The sequence below is a fragment of the Sceloporus undulatus genome, chromosome 7 (assembly GCF_019175285.1).
Source record: "Sceloporus undulatus isolate JIND9_A2432 ecotype Alabama chromosome 7, SceUnd_v1.1, whole genome shotgun sequence".
Lineage (NCBI taxonomy): Eukaryota > Metazoa > Chordata > Lepidosauria > Squamata > Phrynosomatidae > Sceloporus > Sceloporus undulatus.
Genome location: NC_056528.1, coordinates 22,447,904 through 22,474,661, shown reverse-complemented (window position 1 = coordinate 22,474,661; position 26,758 = coordinate 22,447,904). Strand labels below are relative to the sequence as shown.

The 26,758-nt window shown below is 46.1% G+C and overlaps 1 protein-coding gene and 1 long non-coding RNA gene across 3 annotated transcripts in view; one reads left to right on the top strand and one right to left on the bottom strand.

The window, feature by feature from the left end:
• CFAP77 (cilia and flagella associated protein 77) overlaps positions 1 to 26,758 on the bottom strand; it is a 78,807-nt gene that overhangs the window by 17,877 nt on the left and 34,172 nt on the right. The window contains exons 2-5 of one of the 2 annotated variants that reach the window (XM_042478571.1): positions 17,125 to 17,224; positions 15,287 to 15,515; positions 1,531 to 1,636; positions 63 to 164 (exon numbers count right to left, since the gene is read on the bottom strand). In XM_042478571.1, the coding sequence (XP_042334505.1) occupies positions 63 to 164; positions 1,531 to 1,636; positions 15,287 to 15,515; positions 17,125 to 17,224 (537 nt within the window). Of the gene's footprint in view, positions 1 to 62; positions 165 to 1,530; positions 1,637 to 11,002; positions 11,499 to 15,286; positions 15,516 to 17,124; positions 17,225 to 26,758 lie in introns of those variants that run through there. The other variant, XM_042478572.1, reaches the window with a different exon arrangement.
• The window catches only part of LOC121936368, a 58,902-nt gene continuing 43,102 nt past the window's right edge, over positions 10,959 to 26,758 (top strand). The window contains exons 1-2 of the long non-coding RNA XR_006104960.1: positions 10,959 to 11,162; positions 17,131 to 17,236. This is a non-coding gene — a long non-coding RNA (uncharacterized LOC121936368). The remainder of the gene's footprint in view (positions 11,163 to 17,130; positions 17,237 to 26,758) is intronic.

The following is a 26,758-nucleotide window of genomic DNA, read 5'->3' as shown; positions in this document are numbered from 1 at the left end:
ATTCATGAGCATTCAGATTTTACGCATGTTAAAACCAATTTTTTTAGGGCTGAAGCACATACCTTCTGGAAGTGGGGCATGTGCCAGAGAAGCTCTGGCTGCATGGGAGGCTGGTGCTTTCTCAGCAGCGTTGTCCTTGTCTCATATGTTTTCCCCCTTCGTTTCTAAAGCCAAACAAGAGAAGAGAGAAGAATGGAACCAAGAATGGAGTGAATGGCACTGCATCATTCACTCATTCATTCAATCTATAGCTTGCCTTTCTCCTGACATGGATGACCTCTTACAGCATACATGAGAAAAGTACAGCTAAAAACTAAATGCTAAAAAATAAAAGTAAATTAGATGCTACCCTATTAAGATACCATTAATTTTAAACAGTATAAAAACATTTTGAAATAGCAATAAAAATAAAAGTACAGCACCCTCCAAACGCCCTTCTGCAGAATCAGCTAATTGCCAAATTGCCCAACAATGGTCTTTGCCGCAAAACAGGACAGTAGAAAGGGGGTCAGGCCAACTTCCACAGCCTCTGGGAGCAACCACAAAGAAGGCACTGTCTCTCAGGTCCTCAACAATGGTTGAACTGAGAGAAAGCCCTCCCCCAAAAGAGCTTATATCCTGATTGCATTTACATCTTCTGTTTTTAATATGACCATTTGCTTATGGACAGCAAGGGCTACATAATGCTGCTAGAGTCGGTTCATGATGCCTGCCCAATTGCTTCTGACAACTAGTAGTTGTTTCCTGAGGAAGCAGGAAGTTGCAAGGATACAGGTACAGATCCCACATGTGCCAATGCCAGTTCACAAGCCATCAACTGCCAGACCAAGAGAAGCTTCAAGGAAAGAAGGAAACCATTGCAGCCAATGTCCCCAGTCCGTGGCATGCTGGAGAACACAAATAGTTGGTCCCCAACATAATAGCACTTGGGATGCACTGGTCAAGGGCAGTGGTGCTCAGACTTTGGTCGTCCAGGTATTTTGGATGTCAGCACCCAAAACCCTTGACCCTTGCCCAGTTGCCTCCCTTCATCTCACTTACCTTATTCTCTTGATGCTGCGCAGCCATTTAGTAGCTGGGGGACAAGGCAGGGAGGCCAGGCAGGCAGTGGTTGACTATGTATTCAGCAGCTGTCCATAGGAAGATGGAGTCATCCACTTGAACCCTTGGTGGATACCCTGGAAGTTGCTATTGTTATCCTGTGGCCAGCTGCTGAGGCACAGTCTTCCACTGCCAAGCCACCTTCTATCCTTCCCTGGCCACCAAATGGCACCAGGAGAGTAAGGCAGGCAAGAGCCTAGGGGGCACAGGGAGCACCTGAAGTCCTATCATCCCTAATGGCTATGCAGCTGCATGCATGCATGCCACTGGGGCCAACACGGGCTTAAGCATCTGCAGATTTTGGTATTGGGGGGGTGGTTGTCCATCACGGACACCCATGGATATCAAGGTCCCACTGTACATTGTGACATTTTGTTGCCATTCCTGGTCAGCCTAGCCCTGGCCATGTGCCCACAACACACTGGTTACCTTCTGATGTTTTTCTGCCTTCTCAGCTTTAATGACAGCTCTCTGTTGATCCATCCAAATCTCTTTATACTTGTGCTGCAGCAGCTCAAAGAAAGGAGTAGAGGGTCTGCAAAAGGTTCAGAAGCAAAAGATATCACAAAGTTGGCAACAACAGCAACAACAATGAAAAAACAATCAATCAAAGAAACAACATTTGATCTTTGGAGCTCAGGTGGAGAACCTGTAACCCTCTAGTGGTTTATTGACCTCCCCTCTCTCCCAACCAGCCCACAGAGAGCATGGTAAGGGGTGGTAGGAGCTGTAGTCCAACCGCTTCTGGAGGGCCACAGGCTTGCCACCCCTCCTCTTGCCCCCCTACTCAGAAGTGTGAAGGCTTGCCCTGTTTCGACCACTGCCTTGTGCCTCTAAGAGCTTCCAGACATCAATAAGACGATGGGAAGATTTTCCTAGTAGAGAGAGAAAGGTCAAGATCTCGTGTGGGCTTGCATTGCATCAATCTTAAAATCTGGAGTAACCCACTGGTTGTGCTAAATGTCAAAATTGCACAACAGAGTGCACATGCAAATGTGCAAGCAAAGGCACAACAGAAAGTGCATGAGCATCCACAAATCCATATACAGTACTGTGACTCAAGAAATTTCCCAACATCTCAGGTCATATAAAGACTGCCCCCTTCTCAGATTCCCTTCTTTCTACATTTTTCGCCATTTCCCTCCTTTTCCAAACTTCCTCTCCTTCGCTTCCCATCAACAGGATGGTGAGTTAAAGACTAAAGCTCTTTCTTTTACCTCATCTTTTCATTAGCCACTGAAGATGTAGGCTCTCCACATGCAGAAAGCCATTAGTAAATGTTGTAAGCTGAAACTGCCTGCCTTGTTGGCTTTTTCATTCAGTTTCAGTTCTCAGGGAAGCATCATCACATTGGGGCATGCTTTTCTGCTACTCTGCTAAAGAAGGCTAATTCCTAATAGTTGCATCTTTTATATTTTTAATAGTTTTCCCCAAACAAGGTCCGACACCCTGGGAAACTTGGGTTACAGAAATTACACCATCATCCTGGCTCTCCACTCATGTACCTAGAGATATTCCTGGAATCGTAACCTTAACCGCCCCCCAGGCAAATCAGAATATGTGCCACCTCTTTCTCCTCCCTTTCCCATGTTCATCTGTAATTAAGTGCAGACTTCATGGCCTTAGCAATGCACCATCAACCACCCTTCTCTCCTCACGCCACATCTGCACACTCTTACACTTTTTGCTTTGCTTACAGCTAACCTGCTTAAGAGGTTTTGTTTTTCTTTTGGGGGAGGGAGAGACTGAAAACTCCAGTGGGGTAACAGAGAAGTTTATCACACGGGTGGAATTTCTCTTAATTTCGAATGAAAAGAAAATAGGGCCAAAATGCATTCATGTGAATTTGCTAGTTCAGCAAATTTATGTGAATTTGAATTGCGTTTCGACTGACTTCCCATTGCCCGAAAATAGCTTGCCATTGCCCGGAATTGCATGTGGTAGTCTATCATGCAATAACGTGAAACCCCATGATTGCGTTCGGACTGACTTCCCATTGTCCAAAATTGCATGTGGTAGTCTCTCACGCAATGTCAAACCCCATGATTGCGTTCGGATTGCCATTGGATTATACTTCCAATTTCCCTTGTCTGATAAACTCCTTAGGAATAGGCCTTGCCTGAGTATGGCACTTGGAATTCATCCTCCTTAGCAATCAGCCCAGGAGCTGTTGCTGCTTCTGCTGCTTCGGTTTGCGCATGTATGCAAATAGCCACTTTTCCTGGGGTTTTCTCTCCTGCCTTCCCCAGCTTCTTTTGCTCCTGACGTGACTTTTATTACTAATTATTGCTCACTGCATGCTTCAGAGGAGCCTAATTATGCCCATGTTTGCTAATGATGAGAGGGGTGTACTCTAAGGTGATGCATCCCAAGAGGCCATAAAGAGTTGTCCTCTCTGTGTGCTGGCAGGATGGGGGTGACATAGATCACAGGGCTGCCTTCATGGGATTACATCTCCAAGCAGCTTCAGGGCCTCTCTGTCTGGCCATGGGCTCCCAGCCAGACCTGCTGCAAAGCTCAATGGTCTCTGTTCCCCTTTCTCTTTAGCATGGCTGGGCAAATAAATTCAAAGGGTTCTTGGGCAAAGATGGTTTTCTGCCCCCAAGGCATGACCCACAACAAGCTGCACTACAATGAGAAATCAAAAACTAGTGGTGTTCAAAGTCCACTTCTGCTTTTGTTTTGGGTGGTGTTTGGGGGTTTGATTAATGCTAATCCTGAAGGGAGCAAATGGTTTGTTTTTTGCTGCAGATTTTATTTCAAAGGAGGGGGGACTGAGGTGGTCCAGGGGCAGCACTTCCAAAACAAATGGCCCATGGGCTATTCATCCCCCATCACCACTGGACTGGGGTACTTTGTCATTGCAGGAGACCTAGGGAAAGTGCATCCCAAGATTTTGTTATTGTTGTTGTTATTGTTGTTGTCTGGATATTCTGGAGGGGCTTCCAGGGGCTAAATGTTTTTGGGAAAAATGCCCCCAAGGCCTCCTAAGGAGTGGGGGCCAATTTTTCCCTTTTAAAACTGTCCAGGTCACATCCTGTTAGGAAAAAAAGGACACCTCTGGTCCCACACTGGCCCAGAGGGGACCGGCAATGTGGAGGGATTAACCCCATGACCTCCAGGGTGTATTTGTGGACAAATAAATTCACTTTTTAGGAGGTGTGGCACTGGAGTACAGACTTGCTGGGTTTTCTGGTGTACCTATATGCCCCCCTGAACCCCCTGTCCCCTGAGAGTTGCCCACCCCTTCTCTGTAGGCACCAAGACATCCATGGGCATAAGTGGAACTGCCAGGGCCCATGTGTTGACAACTTTCTTGGAGCATTTTCTGGCTGTGGGGGAAGTGTGGAAGCAGCAAAAGTCTGGTTTTGCTCTAGTATTGATTACAGGAGGTTCCCAAGCAAGAGTGAGGTTGTCCTGTGGTCTTATGACATCCCAGCTCTCTCTGACTTCTGCATATGCTGTTTCGGGTTGGTGGGACTTGGGAGTCCAGCAATACTGTTTCAGCACAGACCTATCTGTGTGAAAGATTTCCCATTTCAAATACCAAAATGTCTCAGCAATACCAGGCTTCAGGGCCAAGGGAGTCCCATCACTGACCAGAGCCTGGAAAAAGTTAGTTTGTTTGGACAATCACTCCCAGAATCCCCCAGTGAATGGGACTGAAAATACCGGTGCCTTTTGTTTTCAAGCTCTTCTTGCCACCAGTGATGAAAACTTCGAGGGGAGGCATGTTATCCTTTTGGAAGGGGCAGGGGAGAACACTGATGAAAGATAGAAAAGAGCCAAATGCTGATGCCATGGAGAAGGGGGCATGGCCATTTGGGGGCAACCAAGAAGACTGCACTCAACCTTGATGTACATCAAACCTACTACACAGAGAAAAAAAGGTGCCTAGGGCTGCTATTCTGCCTTCACAGAGAAGGCCTTGTCTCTGACCACTATTCATCCAATCTCCAAGATGCTTAATTAGAGGTATTTCAGTGTTATTGTGAAAAGGTTAGTGAGCTCATGGGAAACTACTGTATGAGGGAAGCAGAATATGAATCCTGTGTCCTGAGGTCCCTGCTGAACTCTACAACAGCCACCTCCAAGCTCATCCCTTCCAAATGTGTTGGATGACATCTCCCATCACTCGCCTGGTCATTGAGGAGATGGGAGTTGTCCTACAAGGAAGGTGTCTGGTTGAGGAACATCTGCACCCTTCCATCCTCCCCTCCCTGTCTTTGAATGAATGTCTGCCATTTGCTTTTTATGTGGGGAAATGAATTGGAAACAGTGAGGACATCATTCATGGGGGAACTACATCTACCCTGTTGGTCCCTCTCCAGTTCCTGGATCTGTGGTCTAGTTTTGGCTGCTGTGAGGGCTATTCCAGATCACAGGCTGTGCAGTTCAGACTAGCGGATGAGATGGATGGCACTAAAGGCCTGTCTCTCACTCTTTACCTACATCTTGCCCCCCAGAGATCCATATCTGGATATCACAATAGAATTACCCTGAGTTTTTCATACAGGAGATGGTCGTCAGGAATGCTCTAAATGTGGCTTCTCCTTAAATCTCTAATATGTATTTATGCATGCTTTGAAAGCCATTATCTTCACGCACACCTTTCTCCCCTTCACCTGCCACTCTACATTTTTTAAAAAATAATAATTTGCTGCTAAATTATTTTCAAGAGGTAGGAAGTACTTCACAGAAAGGAGACACTCCTTACATGAAGGGTGTGAGGTTGTTCCTCCTGCAAACTAAAACCTGTCCCTTTGCAAATAAACGGGCTCCTTTGCACCCAAATAATTACTGAAGGGCAAATGCGCACGCCACGCACGCATGCACCACAGCAGAATGAATGCCATTTAGAAACCCAAACAGGTAGGCCTCAAATGAGTGCCAAACTCTCTCCTGCTCAATCTCAGCCTTTGGCACTCTTCCGACGAGAGAGCAGAAAACCCTTCCCGGACTGAAGACGCAAGGGAAATGCTAATTATAATTTGCAAACATCAGTCTGACATTTTTCTTCGAGCGCATGTATGTATAAATCTTGACAGCTGTGATTTGCCTGTTTGGGTGAGATAGTTCTCTACCCAGACTAGAACAGGCTGTGCTTATGACGGCCCATCATAGTCCCCCACAGCTCATTAAAACTTTTTAAAAACCTCTCTCTCTCTCGTTCTCCTCCCCCCTTTTTAAATGGAGGCTGCCGTGTCAGGGGCTTCTAAGGGGCTTTCAGTACACACCAGTTGAAAGGTGTTTCAGGTACAGAGCCTTGGGTCTGACAAACTGGGTTTTTAGTTACGCCTCCCTGTTCACAGCGGGGCAAAATAATTGGTCATCAGTGACTACTAATTTGGTGGAGTAGCCAGAGGCTGTGTTTTTTTTCTTCCTCGAAAATCAATGACAGCACCGGAGTCTCTTCAGCTCTAGATGGGCTTTCGTCTTTTCAGATGTCGATGAGCCTTTCGCTGGAGACAGCTGTTTTGTTAAAATTAAAATCTATGCACCACGGCGCCAACTTGTGAGCGAGGCAGCACCACAGACAAAGTGACATGGCTGCACTCTGGGGCCGGGTGTCAGTTTCTTCGGGAAACTTTCTGCCTGCAAAACTTAGCAAAATGGTAATTAAAAATAAATAAATTACAAAACAGAATCCTCCCTACCTAGGACTCTCTCTTGGCACCCAGGCTGTGTAAGCTGAGAGATGACATCTTCAGAAGTGGTGTTGGGATCCCCTTGGGAAGGCAAGAGGGAAGCTGCTCTCCCTCACCCCAATAGGATGGCAATGGTGTGGCTCTTGTGGAGAGGAGTAGGAAATCAGTAGACAGTGGCCAAAGAGGAGGGAGGGTGGATGGGTGGGACAAAAGACCACTTTCTGAGCCTAGGTAGGGCTGGAGAACTGATAGAAATGTTGGGGACCTGCCTTACATTGGCAGAACTGACATCAAGTAACAGAGCTTGGGCTCTGCAGGTGTATTTGTTGGGAGTCTGGGGGTTGTAGTCCAAAAAGGTAACTTTTCCCTATTCTCTGGTCAATGGACAAATGAAGCCGAAGCCAAAGACACTTGTTGCCAAGGGATCAAATCAGGTGGTCTGCCAGGTCTTGTGTCAAGGAAGGCTACCATGGAAGCACGGCAGCATTGCAGAGTACTTAAGAGGGCAGCTATTCCTATGAAGGCTGCTTTTCGAGTGCCTCTCCTTGGTCCTTCTCCCTCCTGGATGGCTTCAGGGAGCTCCCTGTTCAAAATCCCAGAATGCTTTGCTTAGAAATCTTCCTTTGGGGCCTATAAGCCATGCCTAAGGGATTCTGGGACTTGTTGGCCTCCAAAAAACATATCTAAGCACAGCACTGCACTGAGAGGCTGCAGCTCTGCAGAGCCAGCAAAACCCCTGCTGCCTTGCTTTGGTCTTACTGAATCCTTGGCAAAGGAAGCCTGTGGGCTGCGTCATTGCATCCGTGTTGTTCATGTGGCACCTTTCAGCCTTAATCAAGATGGTTCCTTTCAAGGGAAAGGAGTGAGGAAAATGCCTCCCCCATCTGTACCATTAGTATTTCCATCTCAGTCTCCACTAAGTATTCCTTGCCTAAGAAAACCTTATGAAATTCTTGGGGTCACCATAAGTCAGCAAGTGACTTGAAGGTACATACATACACACACACACACACACACACACACACACACCACAGTCTCTTTCTGCCTGAACAGCTGAAAAATTTGTCGGCACACATGGGCCTTGCTCAGGCACCAGGTAAAGTCTGCAGAAATCCGTCTCCCTCCCTGAACCTACCCCCTCTTTCTGTGGCTTTAATTGTTCCCCTTTGGGTACCGGACTTGTCTGGTCTAACAAGGACAGCATCGGAAAAGAGAAGAGCACGGTAATTGAAGCACTTAGCTATCCTCCAAAGCCCTGACTCTTGCACCTAATTAGGGAAGAGGGCCACTGGGCATTTGGTTATCTTTTTTAATTGTTTGCGGCCTGGTGAGCATAAAAAACTAATGGTAGGAGAGGGAACGTGGATGTGAAGGGAGGCGGGTGAAGCCTCCACGGCTGCTCCAAAGTCAAGTTATAAATGACCATTTGCAATTTGCTTGTTTTTTCCCCCCAGAACTGGTGGATTCAATTAGTATCATGAGGGGGCCTTTGGCATTGTCAGCCTGCGGAGGAACCATGGAGGAAGGGATCCAAGTATAAAGGAAACGGAATCCCCCCCTCCTGCCTTTAAGATGCTTGTAAAGCATAAAGTTGCATTAGGGGCCGTCATGAACCATCACGGATAGTCGTCTAAATAGACCCTGGCCATAAAACCGCACTGAGAGAGAGGCCTTGAGGATCATTTTTAAAATGATCTCCATTTGTCCTCATTTCCCCTCTGAAGGATGAAGAAAATAATAAGAGAAGGGGAGGGGGAAACACTCCACACAGCTTGGTGCGAAATATTTGGGCATCATTCTTTCTGAACTCGTCCTCAGCCTTTGCTTGCGTGTCTGCTCTAGAGTGGTTTTTGTTGTTGATGTTCCTTGAGTTCCCTTGCATTACAATTTTAAAAGACCTTTTCTTGGCCAGCAAACAGGAGTGTGGATTTTGTGCGGTGCTATGGATGACCCTGAATTTCCATAAGCTTTCACGCTTTCCTTGTAATTGGAAGGAGGAAAACAGCCAATATAAATTACTTTGCCATGGGCAGCCAATAAGGGAAAAAATGGTTGGTTTCCCCCACCGGCATCCCAGGCGTCAGAAGATTCGTTATTTGGCTCAGAGGGCTTGTCTGCTCAGAAGCCATCAGAAGAATAAATTCTCTTGTAAACAGAACGCTTAAAAAGATTTATCTGATGTTCATTATAGCTGTGCTTAGGAGCGTGTGTGGTTATGGGCGCATCAAATTTGCTACTGCGTTTGCAAAGATGAGTGTGAAGCAGGGTATAAAGACATTGCCAAGGCCTCAAAGGCATTCTGAGAAATTATATGAGGACCGAAAAACCAAATAGTTGACTAATGGATTGCATAGCTCAATGGCAGGCCTACATGCATCACACAGCCACTGATGCATCACCAAGAAAGAGAGAAAGAGACCTGGTACGGAGGCGGAAGCAACTGTGACACATCTGGTGGCTGGGCAATGACAGATCATCGCGAGGGGGGGAATGCAAGGAGTGTGGCCCCCATTAATTCCTCCAGGGCTCTCAGCAGTCTCTGATACCACCAACATCCTCAGGGCTGATCCAAGATATAGTGGATCCAAGATATAGCCTCTCTGCTCAGGTCTTGCAAGCTCAGGGCAAACGTCATTGAGTCATCTGGCTTTCCATCTAGATGCTCTTGGAAAGAGCAGAGTCTGGGGCATCCCATTGGCAGGTGCCCCATGGGACATACAGTCTTCTTCTCTTTCCACTGCCTTCTGCCTTTCCTAGCATGAGTGCCTATGATGTGGCCAAAGTACAACAGCCTCAGTTTGATCATCTTGGCTTCCAAGGAGATTTCTGGCTCAATCTGTTCAAGGACCCAATTGTTTGTTTTTTTGGCTGTCTGCAGTATCTTCAGCACTCTTCTCCAGCTCAAACAAATTGAATATCTTCTTACCCACTTTTAAGTACCCAGCTCTCATATCCATCCATCCATGATGATAATGGCTTGGATGATTCTAACTATAATGCTTAGCTGTGCATGATAGTCTTTCCTAATGAGTCTTCTCATGATGTGGTCAAAGTACAGCAGCCTCAGTTTGATTATCTTGCCTTCCAGGGAGAGCACAGCCTTAAAGTGTTCAAGGGCCCCTTTGGTCCTCTTTTTGCCTGTCCACAGTATCCTTGGCACTCCTCTCCAGGACCACATCTTGAAGGAGTCGATTTTGTTGGAGTATTACCATTGATGTTTGTTTTGTAGATCTATGTTTTTATTTCCTTGAGAAGGGGAGTGTCTTCTAGCAGGAACACTGATATATATCCCTATGATCATTTGGTCAGTGTTGTTTGTGAAGAAGTCACTTCCTATACCCCTCCCTTTTCTAGGGGTCAATACACTTTATTGCCCTTTGTTCTCTGTCCTCTTCCTCTCTCTGCTCTCACCAAGCACGGATGCAGAAACCAGGTTGGGCTGCTAAAGACGTTTCCCCCCTTCTTACTTGCACACATGAGAGTCAGCTCTAGGGACTCTTCTACCAAATATAGTTTTCTCTACTGGTTAGTTATTTTCTAGAACCTAGATGTAGCAATAAAGCAAGTTTCTAACGTGAAGTTGAAGGGTTTCATGGCTGGCATCCATAGTTTTTCATGGGTTTTTGGGGCTATGTGGCCATGTTCTAGAAGAGTTTATTCCTGATGTTTCGCCAACATCTGTGGCTGCTATCTTCAGAGAATGCTGGCATGGAAGAGAGCTGGGTATATATATATGTAGGGAGGAGTGATTTCCATGTTAATCTGTGTATTCCAGATGAAAAAGCAAGTTTCTTTTTACCTACCAACGTATCGTGTTTCTTTGCCAGAAGCTCAGATCTAGTTGTTTTTACCAAATCTCTGTGGAGTACACACTAGTTGCTGTGTTGCTGCTGCTGTTACTAAACTGATTTAGAGATGGAAGAAACCCCAAGGGCCATCCAGTCCAACCCCCTGCTATGCGGGAACTCTCAGTCAAAGCATCCCTGACAGATGGCCATCCAGTCTCTGTTTCAAAACCTCCAAAGAAGGAGCCTCCACCACAATCTCCGAGGAAGGAGTGTATTGCACTGTTGAACAGCCTTTACTGTCAGGAAGTTCATCCTAATGTTAAGCTGGAATCTCTTTTCCTGTAGCTTGCATCCATTGTCTCTGGAGCAGCAGAAAACAAGCTTGCTCCCTCCTCAATATGACATCCCTTCAAATAACCAAAAACCATAATCGATTTTCCAACAGATTTTGTTCCGTGAGTGCTCTGGTGCCACAACCGACTGCAATTCCCAGCATCCCAGAGTATGGAGCCCTGGCAGTTTAAAGTGGTGCCAACCTGGAGTATTTCTGCAGTGAGGATGCAGCCTCTGCCTGGCCAGGATGCTAAGCCATGAAGCTGCAATGCATACCTGCCCTGGGCTGCAGGTGAGGAGGTGCCCAGAGGGGTCTGAAAGGCTCTGTCTTCCTTAGGGGCGGGGGGCTTGTATAGATCAGAGACTGGGTGGAGGGGAGCCTCGTCCTCCTCCTCCTCTTCCTCATTAGTGCTGACCTTGGCCCCGGTGAGGCTCCTGATGAATGGTCGGCATCGGTCTGGATGAGGCTCCGCGGACCCTGGGCGCATTATCTCTGATGGTCCCTGCAGGGCCCACCAGCTTCAGGGAGGACATCCATCTCTGTCGGAGACGAGGAGGCAAGGCGAGAAAAAGCTCCGATGAAAAATGCCCCTTGGATGACTCCTGGCAACAAAAGCCAGGCACATGGCTGGAAGGGAAGGGAAGGGTGAGAAGCACACACACATATAAACACATAAACACACAGGTGTAATCCCACCACAACCAGGAGGAGGGCCCTTTCCTGGACTAGGATTTCCAGATCTCACACATGCTGGCTGGGGATCTGGGGAGTTGTAGTCCATAAAATTAAGTTCCCCAGGCTCTGGTGTATGAGTGTGGATAGCAGAAATCCTCCCAGACCCGGAATAACGACCAAGAAAGACCGAGCCTGTTGTTGAAAATAAAGAAAACAAAAATAATGACCTACACCAGCGGTTCTCAACCTGTGGGGCACGACTCCTTTAGGGATCGAACAACTCTTTCACAGGGGTTGCCTAAGACCATCAAAAAACACATGTTTCCGATGGTCTTAGGAACCGAGACGGAAATAATTTTAGGGCTGGGGATCACCATGGTGTGAGGAACTGTATTAAAGGGCTGTGACATTAGGAAGGTTGAGAACCACTGACCTACGTCAATGGACACCCAAACAGTGGCTCGCCACTATAGGCTTAGGTGCAGAGTTTGAGGCCGCCCATGAATAGAGCCCAGAGGTTTAAAAAGAGGGCTGGGCCTCATGGGCCCAACCTTGCCGACAGCGGGCAGACCTAAGCTATTTAAGCTGTCTTGCCCCCGCATCGGCCTCCTTTTAAATATTTCATCCCACCCTGTTTGGTCACTTTGGGGCAAGGTAGGAATCCCCCCCCCCTTTTCCTGGGATTTTTGCCTAACTCATACTGTTTTTAGGGACTGGTGACTGGCTTGGGGCAGGATGTTAACTAGATTTCCCCTGGCTTTTATGGGGATGGGGGTACAATTGGTGTACACCTAGGCATCCCACTGAGGTGAAAGGTCTGGATCAGGGCACGTCAAGGGCCATGGGGGCTGCTCATGAAACAGCCTTTGGGGAAGATATGGGGGTTTTGCCCTCTCTTACAAACTCAGGGGAGTTTGGGAGAGTGCGCCTCATATCTACCTTCCTATGACTGGCTGAGGAGACAATCAGAGGATTTGGTTGCCCTCGGAGTCTGGTACAGTATTTTTGCCCTATGGGAAGGCTGAAGAGGTGCTTTAGGTAAAGGCACCTGACTTCAGCTGAACTCACATCAGGATTTCACCCTCAGTTGATGTCTCGAAAGTTTACAGTTATTAGTTGGGGTTTAAATAGGTTTAAGGTCTAATAAAATATTGATCTAATAATACTTTCCCAAAAAAGGAAAATAAGAGGACCCAAATAATTACCAGTTAATCTCACATCAATACCAGGAAGGATTCTAGAGCAGATCATGAGACAGACGATATCTAAGCACTTAGAAAGGAATGCTGTGATCACTAAAAGTCAATATGGATTTCTCAAGAACACGTCATGCCTGACTAATTCTGGCCCCATACAGGCAGGCCAAAATAAAGCTGCTTTGGGTCACTTTGGAGGTATGTTGTTTAAATGATGCATGCGTCCTAAGAGTCTGGAAGCTGTGCCAAAGCTGCACTCCAGTGCTTAGGATTGGATCGTGCCTTTGGCGCAGCTTCCGGACTCTTAGGACGCATGCATCATTTAAACAGCATACCTCCAAAGTGACCCAAAGCACCTTTATTTTGGCCCGTTTGTATGGGGCCACTATCTCCTTTTTTGATAGAGTTACAAGCTTGGTGGATGAGGGGAATGCTGTGGATGTAGTATATCTTAATTTCAGTAAGTCTGTTGATAAGGTCCCCCATGATATTCTTCCAGACAAGCTAGTAAAATGTGGGCTAGAGATGTTATTGTTAGGTGGATTTGGAGAAAAGTGACTAGCAGGGTATTGTAGGGTTCTGTTCTGGGCTCGATGCTGTTCAAAAGGTTTGTAACTGACTTGGATCCAAATGTCTTGCCATCCAAATGCTGGCTGTATTTGTTCTTGGAGTATTTGTCTCCATCGGTGGTAACACTTAAACTTGCCAGTCAGTAGGAATGAGTTAAATTCTAGCCATATTTTTTAAAAAGCCGTAAAGTGGATCTAATGAGCCAGTAATTTGATTTGGTCTATAACATGCTTTTAAAGTGAAGGGATAAATACAGCAGGCCTGCATAAAAGTAGCTATTAAAGAAGAGGATTGAGACGAGCAGTAATAAGTTTAAATTAATAATGCCTCTCCTCTTTGGCAGATCTGGCAGTTGGTCATTCCCATTTGGAGTTTTCCATTTCATTTTTAAATTTATTTACCATGCAAACTTTCAGATTGTGCCTGGATTTCTCCTGGGCAGCCATTTAACCACCGTTTATGAAGAAATAAAGCAAAATGGATGCTGATTTTTGACCTGCTTTGGGGAATAGTTCGGCATCGTAAAAGCTCTTTTGCTTGCCATTTAGCGGGCCGCTCTGTCATACCCATGATGGCTGGTTCTGATCAAGACAAAGCTTTATAGCTGGGGCATTTGCTGCTAACAGCAAACTAATGCTGCATTTTCATTTGCTCGCAATTAATGTTAATGCCTGTGACGAAAATTGTCATTAAATACCATTTTAAAATCCATTCAATTTGCATATGCAAAGCCCATTTGCTATCGCATAAAATGCTCACCACCATTCATCATGTCTCCACACAGCCATTCCCTCCTTTCATGGTGCTTTTAAAATAATAATAATATTAACAACAACAAAAACAATGAAAAATCTTTATTAGCAAATTAGTTGTAATGTAAGATCTGTCCCAGGCCCACTAAATGGTGCAAGGAAACAGGGTGATGCTGAGTTTTCAGTCTTCTGGAAGTCCCTCTGTGGCTGTGTCTGCTCAGCCAACCAACTATAGAGGGCTCTACGCCTTGTTCAGAAACTACAGGTAGTAAAGGAGGAGTTTATCCTCCTCCCCATCATTATCCACCATTATCCACAAAGGAATCCAGTAGCTTTATATCTTCATATGCTAACAGAGGCCAAGGAGTTTATCAGACAAGGGAAATTGGAAGTATAATCCAATGGCAATCTGAACGCAATCATGGGATTTAATGTTATTGTGTGATAGACTACCACACACAATTTCGGGCAATGGCATGCTGTTTTTGGGCAATGGGAAGCCAGTTCGAATGCAGTTCGCATTCACGTAAATTTACTGAACTAGCGAATTCACGTAAATGCGTTCTGGCCCCACTTTCTTTTCATTTGAAATTAAGAGAAATTCCTCACATGTGATAAACTCCCAACATGCCAATGCTGGTTTGACCATTGCAGGCCGTTCTGCCACAGGCCATTCTGATGGCCCTGAGTATGTGATGCAGTGGCAGAGCATTGATCTGGGGTTTGGGCAATGAAACTTCTCATCTCCATAGAGCAGACCTGCACAACTTGGAAGAGGCAGTGGCCAAAATTAAAATAGGAGAAACATCTTCAAGCTGCAGATAGATTTTTAGCAGCTCACTTTCCAAGTAACGGTATAATTAATGAATAAACTATTTTAATCACTATTAATTATTAACAACAACAGCAACAAATATTATGAATATTAATTCCATCCTCCTCCTTCTCCTCTGCCCTGTTCTTTCCTGGGAAAAAGCTCGGCTGAGGATGAGCCTTGGAGTCCTCATAAGCTGCTCGAAATCCTTTGTCAGGTTGCAAGTGGCCCATGGACTATATGTTGTGCAGGGTATGAAACTCACTGGTGGTAACCTCTAACTGGCTAGGAATTCTAGGGTTTCTAGTTAGAAAAAATAACCTCCTCATGCTTGGGGTAGCCCAGTTATGCCCAACACTACTCTGGTTTTGTTTGGGTTGAAGCAATTCAGCCCCCGTAACCACTCACCGTGCTGGCCTCCCATAGGTCATGTCCGCTGGAACTTTTGGGGGGGTCCTTTTAAAGCGCCGCTCATCCACCTCATCCACCCGGAGATCCTTGGCCTGGCGGTATAGGTTGTGCTCATGGGAGGTGATGTATCCATCCTTGACTGCTAGGGAGTTCATGGCCTTGTAGTCACGGGGCTTCTCTTTCTCCAGAACGACTCTGGGCTTCATTGCATTCCAGTGGCAGATGGCTAAACAGAGAATGGGGGGCAGCAGGGAGAGAGGGAAATTAGCAAAATACCAAATGCCTATTTATTGAGAAGCTACCAGAGCTGGGTGAAATGGCCTTTTTGGACTGCAGCTCCCAGAAACCCTCATAGCAAGCAGCCATGCTGATGAGGGATTATGCTGGGAGCAAGCATGGTACCATGGTTTTAACACTGGGCTCTGTCTCTGGAGATCAACGTTTGATTTCCTGCTCAGCCATGGAAACCCAGTAAGAGACTTTCAGACCCAGAAAAGCCCCTTGGGGTTGCCAGGAGTTAGAAATGAGTTGAAGGCACACAGCAACAAGTCTCAACCGACTCATCCAAGCTCTGCCCCATGTAGACATAGCCAAACCTGTGAGATGGTGCGGCAGAACTCTCCTGGGACTTAACCATTTGCAGGAGAGGGACTGAAGAGCTGAATGCCTCCTTGTGGTATGTGTGTGTGGCAGGAATTCTTTGCACTTAGATAAATGCCAAGGGGAAGCCTAGGCTCTTTTTTCTGAATGTGTGCGTGCTGGATGGATCCTCTCATATTTAACTGTCCCTTGAGGAGGAAAGTGAGAGAGTGAACATACAAAGTGATTGTGAATACTATGGCTTGGATGATTCTAACTTTGGTTTTCATTTGTTCTCAGTTCTCAGATCTTTACTGTTTAGGATCTTCTCTAGCTCTTTCATGGCTGCCTTTCCCATTCCTAGCCTTCTTCTTATCTCTTGACCTCAGTTTCCATTCTGAGCTATGTTTGCAATATGGTCCTTAGTGCCTCTTCCTTTCCTCAACCCTGCTTGTACTTCTGGGATTTCTCTTTCCATATGTGGCTAGAGTCTGTGCTGCAGTATTTTGAGCATAATTTTACTTGCATGGGAGATTGGTGCTATGGTCCTATAGTTGCTACAGTCTCTTCCATTCCCTTTTTTGTTGATGGGGATGTATATTGAGCATTTCCAGTCTGTTGGCCAGTGTTTTGCTTCTCATATTTGCTGGGATATTTTAGTTAACACTAGAATTTATACTCTGTGTGTGGATTGCAGCAGTTCGATTGGCATATCATCTGTTCCTGGTGATTTCTTTTTCCCAGTTTCTCTTAATGCTGCTTCCACCTCATATCAGTGATATGATATTATATCATGAGGTAATACTGTTTAATATAATATCATATCAGTGATGCAATAAGATATCATAGCACCAGTGATATGATAGCCCTGTTTAAATACATCAAAGAATGTCATATTGGAGCAAGTTTGTTTTCTGCAGTTCCAGAGAATAGGGCCTGGAGCAAAGGATTGAAATGACAGAAAAAGATATTCCATCTCAACATTAGGAAGAATGTCCTGACAGTAAGTGCTGTCAACAGTGGTATAAGCTGCTTGGGAGTGTGCTGGACCTTCTTTGGAGGTCTTTAAACAGAGGCTGGATGGCTATCTGTAAGGTGTGCTTTGATCATGGCAGAATGGGGTTGGACTGGATGGCCCTTGTTGCCCCTCCCAACTCTAAGAGTCTAAGATTGTAGTATCATACAACACTCCCTTTGAAAAATGGTGCTGACACTCTGGGAAGGTTGAAATATTACTCCAAATTGTATAATCCTACCTTCAGGTACGCCTCCATCTGTTCCACGTAAATACAACCCATAATTGAATCCGTAGCCTGGAAGGGTATAGCAGCTTCTACGGGGCTTCCCAACTTCAGGCTGCAAGAAGAGGTACATATCCATTTATTTATTTATCCATCCATCCAGTCATCCCTCTTCCTTATATCTTGAGATTGCAAGGTCTGGCATGGTACAGACAATTAAATAGCATTCAACAATATCCAGTCATTTTAACCAGACAGTGGCTTCTTCCAAAGTGTTCTAATCAAGTGTGTATTTCTCTGGGTTTTCTTGGGTTTTGTGGATTGCTATTATGAAGTGAACTGCAACTGGTCCATAAACCAGATATAAACAAGACATTCAGAATAGGACTATACAAAACTCAATTGCAGAATACTTCAGTCTTCCAGGGCATTCCATCTTGGACCTGAGAGCAGTGGTCCTTGAACAAAAAGATTACCAAAAACAAAAACCCCAGTGAAAGGAGAAACAGCAGAATTGGAATATATCAACATAAATGCACTCCATCAGCAATAGGTTAAAAGAGATAATGGTTTCCTGGCACACTACACACATTTTAACACTAGTTAACACTCCAGCCTCATGGGGCTCTCTTGTCCAGTTCATCACATATTCTTTTGGGCCCCCACACTATATCCTTTTACTTATTCATATGGTTATCTACTAACCTTGGCTTTAGGCAACATCCCCAAACAATCATAGTTAAACCTGAACTTGTCGCTTCATCTGCACACCCACAAAAGTTTGTATCCCTATGGACATTCTCACAGATATTCACCAAATATATAAACTCCAACATGCATACTTTGATTTTTGCTGTTTTATATAAGGACACCATTTTACTACGCCATTATATTTAATGGGACTTTCCATGGATGCTGAAGTTTTTGTTATTCCCGGGAATCCTGGAACTCAACCTCATGGGATGGCAAGAGCCCACTGTAAACCAATAAATCAATAAATTGTCCCATTTGGGGGCTTTCTAGAGTCTCTGGGAACAGAATGCTGGACAGGATAAGGCCTTTCCCATCCTTTCTTTTTTGCATCTAACATGGATCTTCTTATGATTTTGTGTGTGTGTTTCTGTGTTCAGTACCATTCCTCTCTCTCAGTTATGCACAACAAAGGCTATGCACAAAATCACCAGGCTGGCCTAGATTGCAAAATTTTGCCACTGTATGAGAATTTTCCTCCAACTGAAAATACATGTCCTTTGTCAAGATCAGGTTAATGTTTCTTTTTTTCCTTTCTCTTTACTACAAAATATACAACTCCATCCCTCAAGTGTGGCCACACTCATTCTCAACTCACTGAAAACATTAAAAGAGTCCTGCTTTGCCCATGCATAAAAACCTCGCACGGAATAAACATGTTTTTGTGCCAAACAGAAGCTGCAGCTGCACTGGAGAAATCATCCAGTTTGACACCACTTTAACTGCCCTGGCTCAATGTTATCGAATTCTGGGAATTGTAGTGGGTCCTGGCACCCAGAGCAAAGACTAGGTTATTTCTCCAGGAAAAAAGGGAAAAAGAAATGTTGACCTGACCTGAGCAAAGGGCATGTGTCCAAAATCTATCCCTCACACAAGTGATCTGAGGCAATGGTGCAAACTTAAACCTAGTTACAATGGGACGAAACCTTTGCAGTGTGAAAGGCGATGCCTCCCCACCCTCTAAATGTGCCCAGACCATGAAAAGGGTTTGTGGTTTGACAAATCTTCCATGTGGCTTTCATAATAGCTGGCCTTTCTCTCATGCGCCAAGAAGGTCAAGAGAAGACCAAGGAGGGCGAAGCCTTAGCCGGCTGGCACAGGGTGGGTGGGTGGGGGCCCTTGTATGCTTTGTGGGGGACAAAAGCCATGAAAGAAGGGCAAGCTAAGGGGCGGAGGAGGGACACAATCACCCCCATTGTTTCCCCTCCCTTTATTTAGTTTTAAAATTAACTCCCGTTCTCTGGAGAGGGGGATTTGTGGAGTCTGTCGGATTAATCGACCTAGGCCCACACACTTGGTGGTGTCTCCTTGGCCCACCGTGTGTATGTGTGTGTGTCACCATGGTGAAGGCAGCCAAAGGAACCATATTAGGTTTTCCAATGGTGACTGGCCATGGGACGGGTGCCAAGTGTGGAGCTTTGTGTTGGGGGGGACAGTGGCGGTTGCTGGTATGGGTATTGCAGGAGTGGCTGCCCCCACATTTGGTGCAGACAATGCTGTGTGGGCATCCCAAAATGTGTGGCACACACAGTGGGCCAAGGGGACACCACAAAGTGTGGGGTGATGGTAGATTTTCTTTTCTTATTTTTGTCTTGCCAGAATAGAATCCTAGAACTGGAAAGCAACCCAAAGATCATCTGGTCTAGCCCCTTCTGTCAGTGCTGGAAAATATAAACCAAGAGTTTATATTTGCTAGTGTCTTTCTTTATTTGTAGTATTTTAATGCTACCTTTCAGGTTAGGCCCTTCCAGGGGGTGGGATTGGTTTTGGACACATCACATCAGCCTTAGCTTGCATACAGCTAATAGTGAGGATGCTAGGAGCTGCAATTCCAATAACATTGAGGGAGGATATAATTCTCCTCCATGAATTAGAAATTTAAAAAAATACAATGGAAATCATATTTTTACTATTAAACCACAACCCTTAAGACCTCTTAAGACACAGCACCCTGAAAACCAGGTACAATTGGGTTGGGAAAGTTACTTTTTTGGAGTAGAATCCCCATAATGACTCCAGGTAGGGAGCTGTAGTCCAAAAAAAGAAGTTGTTGTTTTTGTTGTTGTAGCACCATCAGAGTACAGGTTGCCTTACAAAACAGCAACAAAAAGCAGGCAGCCCCACCAAAAGTATAAAGGTAAAAGGTAAAGGTATTCCCCGGTGACAAGGTTGTCAACTTGTGTCCAACCATAAGCCAAAGAGCCAGTGTTGTCAGAGATTGCACAGGACACTGTTTACCTTCCCACCTGAGTGGTATCTATTTATCTACTTGCATTGACATGCTTTTGAACTGCTAGGATGGCAGAAGCTGGTAGAAGTGATGGGAGCACACCCCATCATGCAGAACCCGGGACTTGAACTGCCAACCTGCTGATCTTACAATCAACAGAGTCAGCATCTTAACCACTTGAGCCACTGCAGTTCAAGCTGCCAAAACTATACAGCTCGAAAAATACACACACACATACGCATACACGCATGCACACAAACACACACAGAGGGGAAAAAAGAGTAATACAAACTTAATACTATACTACACAATGAATAGTAAAACAAATTATCCAGATAGAAATCCAAAATCCAACATAAAGCAAGCTGACAGATACATATAATCAAAATATAGAAGATTATAAAACATAAACTAAAATTCCAGAAGCATGGGAAGACAAGCAAGTTTTAAAGGAAAGATCACTTTGTAGCCCTGTTGTTCTCCAAATCTGCAAAAAGAAGTTGAAAGTTGTTTAAGGACCAGTGGCATAAACCACAAAAATGAACAGCTCTGCTAGTCTGGATGAAAAGTAGATTGAGACAGGGAAAGAAAGTTTTCATGGCCCAATGCTATATATGCATATTTGTCCTTTCATTATTTGTTGCATGTACTATTTGTTGCATGTACTGTACATTCCTGCCTTTCCTGCATTGAGCTGAAGGTGGCATGCGAGGTCTTCATGGCAATCCTCTGAGCAAGTGCATGAAGGATGGGCTCCGCCAGACAAAGAGGAAAAATGTCCCAGGAGGGAGGAGGTTGTGGGTCTTGGGGATTTTGAAAACAACCAAATGACATTTCAGTTGTCCCAGACAACACAACACTCGCTGCAAAATTTTATTCCCACATTCCAGTGGATTTTCTTTAAAAGTCTTTGAAAAGGATACCTTTTCTCTCTGAAAACCAAAAACCAATTGCAATGCTACAATACATCAATTGTTGCAGTGTTGTGTGCCTTCAAGTCCTTTTCAACCTTAAAGAGAACCTACCATGGGGTTTTCTGAGGCTGAGAGAGTGTGACTTGGCCAAGGCAGGTTTTCATGGCCAAGCGGGGATTCAAACTCTGGTCTCTAGATTTGTAGTCTAATGCTCAAAATGCTACATCTTGCTGGCTTCATTACGTCAGTGCATCAGTGAAATGGCACTTTTGCACAATAGCTCTATAACTATTATTATTATGTTGCCTCCCCCACGAATGGAAGAAGACACAGAGGCAACAACCGCTGGCAAAACCTTGTCTTCTGTCACAAGGCCTGACATTTTTTTCAGACTGATCTGGAAGAGCCAGAAATTATGGGGAGAGTAGCTGCAATCCTACAGCATCTCGGCGCAACATAAATGTCTGCTGGCATTACACAGTTCCTGTACTGAATACCATCGTAGTGCAATGTAGGGGGGAAGGAGAGTGGATCACCTCATTGTCCAGTGCACAATGTGCAACGCACACTAAATTAGGTGCACATTAAACTCTGCCTTGTCTTTGCCTTTCCCCGCCTGCCTTGGCTGGAATGCAGACACCCCCCCAGCAGCTGTCCCCCAACAACAGACAACTTCATTAAACCTAATTAAGATGTCATTCCGCTGCCTTATTTCCCACCTCTCCGCTCTAATTAAATCTACCTCTTGCTATCTTCCAGGCAGTCCTAATAATTGTCTCTGGTCCCGCTTGCCTGTCCTACTCCCTTTACAAGCCTCCAAAATAATGTTTTCACTCCCCTCTTGGAGAGATGTCCATTTTCCTGGAAAGCCTCAGGAAAGGAGAAACTGAGAGGGACAACATTAAAACTTTTTTGGAGCGAGGGATCTTAAACTTCCCCGTCAGATTCTCACTGCTTCATCCTGCCTGGTTTGAAATGGTGGAGCCTCCCAATATTTTAGGGACTTTGTTTGCACCAATTTTGCATTCCAAATTGGGCAGCTGTCAATGGTTCAAGCCATTTCGTACTTCTATTGTTTGAAATATGAATATTTTTTTTAAAAAAGGTTTATATTTGGACACTTGCCTGAGATCTCAAAATGAAGATACATATAGCTGAAGAAATAAAGACTATAAATCTACCCTACAGGGCTGTTGTGAGAAAAGAAAACAGGGTGGAGGGAGAGAAGAATTGAGTGCACCCTTTTGTCTCTTGAGTGAACTGTTGGCTGCAAAAGCCAATGCTGCAATAAGGGTAAGGGAGGGGAGAACCTCAACCCCTGGGGAGGAATCTTTACCCCCATAGCCCCCAATCCGGCCCTCTGGAGTTTCCCAGATACTGACACTCACTTCCCCTTGGAACCATTGTTTGGTGCAGGGGCTCCATGTGCAAAACCCCCAAACAAATGCCCAATTGTTTTTCTTCCATTTTCTTTAAATCCCTGAAAATTGTGTTTCAGTGCATTTTTCTGCAGGAGGGGAGTCCACAGCTTTTATTAGATTCACAAATGGATCAGCAAACAAAAGAAAAAGAAAAAAGGTGGACGACCACTAACAGGTTTCCAGTTTTCATCTGGGTTTCTTCCCTTCCTGGAAAGTTGAAATGCCTCCTTCAAGGTTGTGCTGCTCTTCCCAGACGTGCTCCCAGGAGGTCGGGTCGGAAGTTGAACTTGGCTCCTTAGCTGAAAAGGTTTTCCCCACCCTTCTTGTGGTATATTTGTGCATCTTCAAGACTTTTGTGTCCCTTTCAGACTACACAGTTATAGTGCTATGATTGCACTTCAACTGACATGGCAACACTCCACGGCAGAGGTGTCACTAGGGTGTGTGTGTGTGTGTGTGTGCAGACTGCACTGGGTGACACCTCAGAGGAAGGGTGACACCTGGTCAGGCCCTCCTTCCACTGTAGGGTGGTGGTGTGGTGCTTCTGCCGGTGCCTCTTCCCTCTCTCTGCTGCCCTGGCTCTCTTGGCTGAGGGAGAAAAGGCAGAGGACCAGAAGGGGTGAGTGGTGCACCCCTTCCATCTTCTCTGCTGCCCCAACTCTCTCCCCTGAAGGTGCCAAGGCACTGGAGAAAGAGGGGCAGTGTGCACCCCTTCCATCCTCCCTTGCTGCCTTCCTTGCCCGGCCAACCATCTATTCCTCGGACAGCCTTTTCCAGGTTTGGGTAGCTCTTGGCCAGTTACCTGAGTGAGCAAGTGCTGCTGCCACTGCCATCCGGCAGCCCTCTCTGGGCCTGAGCAGGTGGAGGGTGGTGGGTGTATGGCCAGGGCAGGGAGACAGCCAGAGGAAAGGAGGAGCAGGCCATTGCCACCTCCACTCCACCCCCTGGGATCCCTTTCTAGGCACTGGCTCCAGGTGACACCAACCCTAGTGACCCAACTGCTCCATGGGATCCTGGTATTTGCAGTTTAGAGAGGGACATTTACAATGCTCAGCCTGAGAACTCTAGTGCCCCCTCCTTACTACAAATCTTGGTATTCCATAGCTAATAAACAATAAGGACTATTCCTTCCTTTTAAAAAAATTAAAGATGACTTTGTAGTGAGTGACATGGGAGAACAGTCACTAACTCTGCGTTGTTTGAAATGTGAGGGTGCTGGTATGTTGGATACCCTGAAAAAGCAGGAGGCAGCCAAGTTTGCATTGTGGACCAAGGATTGCTCTGACTCCTCTGTAAGGTGTACACCTTTGTGGAGGCTGTCCTTGTCAGAAGCTTGTGCAAACTCATGGTTGCGCCATTTCCAATTCATTCACCTTTTCCTGCCTTTTCCCTCCCCTCTCTCCTGCTCTCTCTCTCTTTCTCTCTCGGTATGTGTGTGCTGATTTCATTACACCCCTTTGCACAGTAAAACCCCTCATCACCTGCCCATTACTATTATTATTCTTGATTTATGGGCCCTTGCTGAACCAACCAGTGACTGTAAGGCCCAGGTCCTTCCCAGTCTCTTTCCCCCCTTCCTTCTTTCCATCCTTCCTTCCTTCTTGTTTTTCTTCCTCCTTCCCTCTACGACAGCTTGAAATCAAGCTTCTCATTTGCATTTACATGATCTTGCTGCGCAGCTTACGAGATGGAGAGATTTATTTGCTACTTAGCTTGATGTTTGATTACACTTGGAGGAGGGGGAGAGCTACAAAGCGCAGGGCCGAGGAGGCGAGAGGCAGCCCTAGGGGAACGGTAACTCCACACGTTGGGTTTAAGCAGATGATGGAGGAGGAGAAGGAGGAGGTGGAGAGGCAACTGTTGGGGGGAGAGAGCCTTTCCAGAGGGACAATAAATTGATCGGATACCTGGAGTTTAAGGAAGGAGCTTGCTTGAGCAGGAAGCTGGATTGTGGCTGTTGTGGCTGTTGTTACCTCACTTTTCCTCCTCCTTCTACCCATCTACCCAGGACTGAAGGGATTTGAACTTGATTCTGCGCCCACCCCATTTTTCTCTCAACACCCCTGTAAAGGAGATTAAGCAGAGGGAGAAAACTCACCTAAATTATTACAGTCATTCTCTTTTCTCCTCAACTTAATCTACTTTACAGCGTGGTTGCGAATAATCTTCACAGTTTACTCAGACTATGGAGATTATTAGACAGGGGGAAATTGGGGAAGAAAAAGGCACACTCCCAGCAAAGTCGCACAATCATGCCAAAGATTTTCAAACAACTTTGCACTTATCCAGGACTTAACCCATGAAGATCCAGGAATGCTCCAGCAACAAACCATTCCTGGGACTTTCCTCTGAATGATTTGTTGCTTGAGCATTTCTGGTTCTTCCCGGGATAAGTCCTCTCTAATTGCTACGTTGGGTGAAAATCTTCACCACGATCAAGCGACTGTCCCTGGAAAATGCTGTTTAAACTCTCGATTTTGCCCATGTGATAAACTCCTCTGTCCTGCTGGTGGTAGCACCAGCCCTGGGCTGGCATGTTGTCATATCCTGGGATATCTGACCTAGGAAAGGCCTAGAGAAAGGCATGCATGTCAGTCAGGAGCCCCACAGACAGCAGCAGCAACTCTATGCTCTCTGGGGCACACATCTGTAGATCCCTGCCTGGGCTGGGGGCTGAGCAAGGTGGGCCAAGGTGGCCCCACCTGAGTTTCTCCTGGGGCTGCTTAGGGCTCAGAAAGCTTTCCAGGCTCAAGCAGGAACCTGTGGAGAGGGAGAAATCATCACCCAGGACTGGTAGCTAGCAAGAAAACTCTGCATGGCCCAGCCCAGTGATGGTGAACCTTTTAGGGACTGAGTGCCCAAACTAAAAGGCCTTCTGGCACCGGATATTACCTGGTGCACAGGGCGCAAATTCTGAGGAGGGAACAGGACTTCTGGGGCAGGACTTCTTCCCCCCACCCTCCGGCGGTGGGACTTCAGCTGCCTCTCCAGAGACAGCCGAATGCCCAGGGGGTGAATGGGGAAGAAGAGGAACAGCCACCTGAAGGCCTGGGACAGCCGGGAAGGAGGAGGAACAGAAGTGCGCCTGTTCTTCCTCCTCCCCATGCTCTGTGTGCCATGAAAAATGGCTTCGTGTGCCATCTATGGCACACGTGCCATAGGTTCTCCACCATGGGCCCAGCCTGATTATAAGGAAGGTATAGCCAACATGTCTTAATGGTTTGAGTGTTGTTGAAAACGCAGCTTGGCCATGAAACCCACTCTCAGCCTTAGAGAATAGCAATGGCAAACCTCCTCTGAATAATTTGCCAAGAAACCCCAATGATAGGTTTGCCATAAGTTGGAAACAACTTGAAGGCACACAACAACAACAACAATAACAAATTGATATTTGTTTCTACTTCCAAGGCTGGGGACTGCCAAAAGATACACGAGGCAGGAAATGGCCTGGCTTAGGATATGAATCACCTTTACCACAGTATGGCAGAAGGGTGTCATTTTGTCCTCTGCCTCAGACAGCAACAAATGTCTTGGGTGGACCTTCCACCAGGTGAGCTGATTAAAGGAAAGGCTACCAACCACTGTGGAGAGAAGCAGGGAGATGAGGCAGGTAGGAATCCCATCCCAGTTCCTGCCACTTTGACTCCCTCAGCACATCCTGGAGGCTGAACCATTGCTTTCTGGTGGCAACCACCAGGTCATTCTGATTAGGGTGGTCATGCAACCTGCTGTCTTGCAGAGAACAGTCCTCTGTTCAAACAGCAGGCTATTTGAAAGTGTCCCCAAGATGAAGCTCCAGCCAAAGTCTGGGCAGAGACAGTGGCATCACTTAGGGGGTGCATGGGGTGCAGCCCTCACTGGATGACACCTCTTGCTGAATGACATGGAGGCACTGAGAGAGGGGCCAGGCGCACAACCCTCATTGGGTGACACCAGGGTCAGGGATGCCGTTGGGAGGAGCAGAAAGGATTTTAAATGGAGGAGGGCACCCAGGCAGCCCAGTCTACACAGGGCCATCTGCTTCCTGTCATGGGGAGATGTGTGGCATTTATAAGTAAATCAGATTAATTATATCTTATTTGTGCCCCCTTAGCTCCTGCCCGCTTTACTTTTCCAGCGGCTTCGGGATCTTTCCTCACCCACCACACTGTTGCCCCCACTTTTTCTCTCATCCATGGCTGGTAAACTTTCAGGACTCCTGGGGCTCGATTTGACAGCCCTCACCCCTGGCCCACTGGAGGTGACTCTGCCACTGCTTCTTTTGCCACAAGTGGCAATGACTCCAATGGCTCTTTGTGATACAGGATACATTAATGTTTAAACGTGTTTTATAT